This window comes from Diachasma alloeum, unplaced genomic scaffold, assembly GCF_001412515.2.
Source record: "Diachasma alloeum isolate Michigan unplaced genomic scaffold, Dall2.0 Dall_scaffold_00494, whole genome shotgun sequence".
In the NCBI taxonomy this organism is placed as follows: Eukaryota; Metazoa; Arthropoda; class Insecta; order Hymenoptera; family Braconidae; genus Diachasma; species Diachasma alloeum.
Genome location: NW_021680627.1, coordinates 180363 through 181498, shown reverse-complemented (window position 1 = coordinate 181498; position 1136 = coordinate 180363). Strand labels below are relative to the sequence as shown.

At 33.9% G+C, this 1136-nt stretch overlaps 1 protein-coding gene across 1 annotated transcript in view; it reads right to left on the bottom strand.

Annotated features, from left to right (window-relative positions):
* LOC107042648 (cytochrome b561 domain-containing protein 2) overlaps positions 1-879 on the bottom strand; it is an 8841-nt gene extending 7962 nt beyond the window's left edge. Inside the window, exon 1 of the mRNA XM_015263784.1 lies at positions 808-879. Within this exon, the coding sequence (XP_015119270.1) occupies positions 808-847 (40 nt within the window). The 5' untranslated portion in view covers positions 848-879. The remainder of the gene's footprint in view (positions 1-807) is intronic.
* Positions 880-1136: the final 257 nt, after the last annotated feature.

The window sequence follows — 1136 nt, the reverse complement described above, 5'->3', positions numbered from 1 at the left end:
TCGAGCCGCTCTTTCATTTGACCCAAAAAAACGGCCACGGCCAATTTATTGGCGCATGTAATATTTCTGCCATTCTAGATGCAATGGAGGTCAGACAAAGCCAATCCTCGATATATTCGGGTATTTTCGCCAATTATGGAAGTGGTTTTGTACCTTCCAAATTTCGTTTTGTTGAGGATTTTTAAATGGCATTCAACAAAACTAAAAAAAATTTTTTTTCAAATGCCCAAAACGTTTTATTGCGCCCAAAACGTTAATTTTTGAGTTTTGTGAGTTTTTGACAAAATTTTGCGGTTCAGCACAGGTCATTTTTTTCGGGTTTTTAATGAGTATTTCCGACGGAACTTTTCCGTTCTTTCGATTGAGCATCATGTCAATTAGCTCACATAATCGGAAATGCTTTAAAATCGCCAAAAACGTAGAAAATTGTGCGTGGTACCCCCTTCCCCCACCTCGATCGTAGATTTTTTCATTTCTGTACCCAACATGACTATTTTTACGAAACATATTAAGAAATTAGACTGGAACTTGGATTCGTTCTATCCAAATTTTTTTTTTCAAATTTAGTTTTTTTTTATTTTTCCCAGTTTTTCACTTTTTTATTTTTTCATTAAAAAATTCATTATTTCTCGACCATTCATGGACCATAAATAATTCAGTTAAGGAGAAATAGAGGAAATAGTTCGGAATTCCCAGGATTTTACCCAATTTTCTCGATTGGGTGTTGATGAATTTGTGATGTGCGTAATATTCCTTCGATTCCAAATAGAATAAACAGATACGTAAGGGCATTGACATTATTCCTACCTGATTTGTTTACCGACAACTCTATTCTGCGCCTCTGCATTGTCTCAAGGAATGTCTGATTGACTCGTGCCCTCAATATATTTCTATTTTCTTCAGTAGAAAAATAAAAATGTTGAAAAATCAACATATTTATGTCTTCATTACCATCTCCGCGCATTCGTCATAAAGAAATATTAGTCATAAACTAATATTGACGGTGTAAAACTCGAAAGGACCTTGCAAGGACAGTAAACCTGAAGAGATAAATATAATAAAAAACGAGTTAACAGATTTACATGATTTACTGAGATTTTTTTCCTCAAATTTTCCACAGGAAAAATGCATGAAAT